This window comes from Populus euphratica, unplaced genomic scaffold (genome assembly GCF_000495115.2).
Source record: "Populus euphratica unplaced genomic scaffold, PopEup_1.0 scaffold50.1, whole genome shotgun sequence".
NCBI classification, from domain to species: Eukaryota; Viridiplantae; Streptophyta; class Magnoliopsida; order Malpighiales; family Salicaceae; genus Populus; species Populus euphratica.
This window is the reverse complement of record NW_011499870.1, coordinates 611490-613847: the sequence shown is the minus strand read 5'-3', so window position 1 is coordinate 613847 and position 2358 is coordinate 611490. Positions and strand designations below refer to the sequence as shown.

At 31.3% G+C, this 2358-nt stretch overlaps 1 protein-coding gene across 1 annotated transcript; it reads left to right on the top strand.

Moving 5' to 3' along the window:
- Positions 1-1123: 1123 nt before the first annotated feature.
- LOC105127055 (EG45-like domain containing protein 2) lies at positions 1124-1947 on the top strand. The gene is made up of 3 exons (XM_011028154.1): positions 1124-1289; positions 1390-1669; positions 1767-1947. Exons 1-3 carry the CDS (start codon positions 1181-1183, stop codon positions 1771-1773), a joined length of 396 nt encoding a protein of 131 aa, XP_011026456.1. The 5' UTR covers positions 1124-1180; the 3' UTR covers positions 1774-1947.
- The last annotated feature ends 411 nt before the right edge of the window (positions 1948-2358 follow it).

The following is a 2358-nucleotide window of genomic DNA, read 5'->3' as shown; positions in this document are numbered from 1 at the left end:
GAAATTGTACATAGTTTAATGAAAAATATTTGATACACACACACACACACACACACACACACATATATATATATATATATACAATCTCAATTTAAAAAACATTCTTTTAACCAAATATATTAAATTATTTTTTGTTCAACATTAATTTTAACCACAGTTTTAACCAAATATATATTTTTCCAAACCAACCTCAACTAAAAGTACTTTTTATAAAATAATTTTTTTCAAACCACAACCACAACAACTGCTATAATACCAAACACACCATTAAAGAAGTTGATTTAGCTGTCTTGTTATTCTTTTTTATTTAGGGTTTATTATGCTTATTACTTTTGTTAGCAAATTTTTAACTCGTTGAGTTCTTTTTATTTTTCTGACTGTTAGTTTTATTAAAGAATTATCTTAAATTTAAAAGCTTAAATTATTATGTTAGGTTTTAAAATATAATTTGTATCATTCTCTAACATATCCTTTTAAATAAGAGCTTTTTGGACTTGAAACTTGCACAATCTCATATTATATTATGCTTAATTTTTATTAAATAAATGAGATAGTGATATTTAAACTCGTGATCGCTTGATCATCAAGACTTTGATATTATGTCAAAGAACCATTTCAACCTAAAAATTTAAGCTATTAGGTTAGATTGCAATATATAATTTATATTATTCTCTATATACTCAATGAATGTAATAATTAATTAATAAATATATTGTATTTTATAAAAAAAAATAATATGAAAAAATATCAAAAAAATATCTCAACTTAATAGGTTAAACTTGTAAATGAGATCTCAAGATATAATTTATATTATTCTCTAACATTCTCTGTCAATGAAAAGCTTTTAGAACTTGAAACTTATATAAACCCATACAATATTATACTTAATTTTTATCAAATAAATGAGGATGTGAACTTGTTACCGCTTGATTATCAAAACTCTAATATCATGTTAAAAAATCATATCAATCACATAACCTCAACTTATAAAAAAATTCTAAAATATAATTTATATTATTTTATATCTATAACAATTAATCAACTAATATGACAAAGTGATTCATATTACCACTAGACCGGCCCTCACTTTCAAAAGGGGAGGGGGGTATAAATTGGGCAATTGGAGGGCAACTACTAATTAAGCAAAGTTCAAAGTTCCTCTCCCTAGCTCTCTCAAACCATGGCACTCATGGCCATAGCAATTGTAGCCACCAGCTTTCTCAGCTATGAAGTAGGCATTGTTCTTGGGGACATTGGCACTGCTACTTCGTATAATCCTCCCTATCTACGTGAGTAAATGTTTCATGTTTTCCTTTTACTATTTCTTGTCTAAAAGTTCCTTCAAGCTTGCTTTGTCTGATGGATTTACTGGGATATATTTTTGTGCAGCTACCAAGTGTCATGGCAATCGACAGGATCAATTCCCACCAGGAAACTTGTTTGTTTCCGTGAGTGAAGGTTTGTGGGATAATGGTGCTGCCTGTGGAAGGCGTTATAGGTTGAGGTGCCTAAGTGGAAATAACAGACCATGCAAGGATGGGACTATTGATGTTAGGGTGGTGGATTTCTGCAGAAAATCACCATGCCCTTCTACTATTCTCTTGTCAGGTGACGCCTTTTCTGCTGTATCACGCTCTCTATCCGCAAAAATCAATGTTGAATACATCCAGTATGTATCTTCTGCTTTCCTTCTGTACTCGTAAATGCTCTCTCTCTCTCTCTCTTTTCATTTTCTTTTTCACTTACATCATAGCTTTGTCCTGCAGGATATGATGGTACGATCGAGATATGTTGCTGAACTGTATCACGCAATTCGAATGATAGAAGTGAGGGGAAAATGGTGTTTCTGATGTTAGAAGTTTTTGGAAATTAGTTTGTACTTGAGTTCTCGTTATTCCATGTTGTAGTATGAATATCTATCTCCAATAAAATCTTGATTAGACGGATCATTTGCAATATGTTCGCACAGCCACATCCCTCCTTGTTTTTCCTCCTTTGGAAGAGGCATTATACCGAGGATGTCATCGTATCTCATTTTCAAGTCTTAACCACTTATGTTCTTGAGGGCTGCATGTTGCTTCTGACTTGAATATTGGTGTAGGATATATACAGATGCCTTGCTTGAAGTAATTAACAAACAGTTTTCCAAAGTTCTTATAAGAATCTTCTAATTACATAGTAATTACTTAATGAAGGTCGAAAACATCACGAACTAACTTGTAATTAGCAACTGCAATTGCACAATTATCAACTTGTTTGGATGCAGCAGAAACTATATAAGAAATGGTTGTTTTCCATCTTTTCTTCTAGCATTTCCTTTCCTTTTACTATCCTAATTAAGCAACACTAAGAACATAT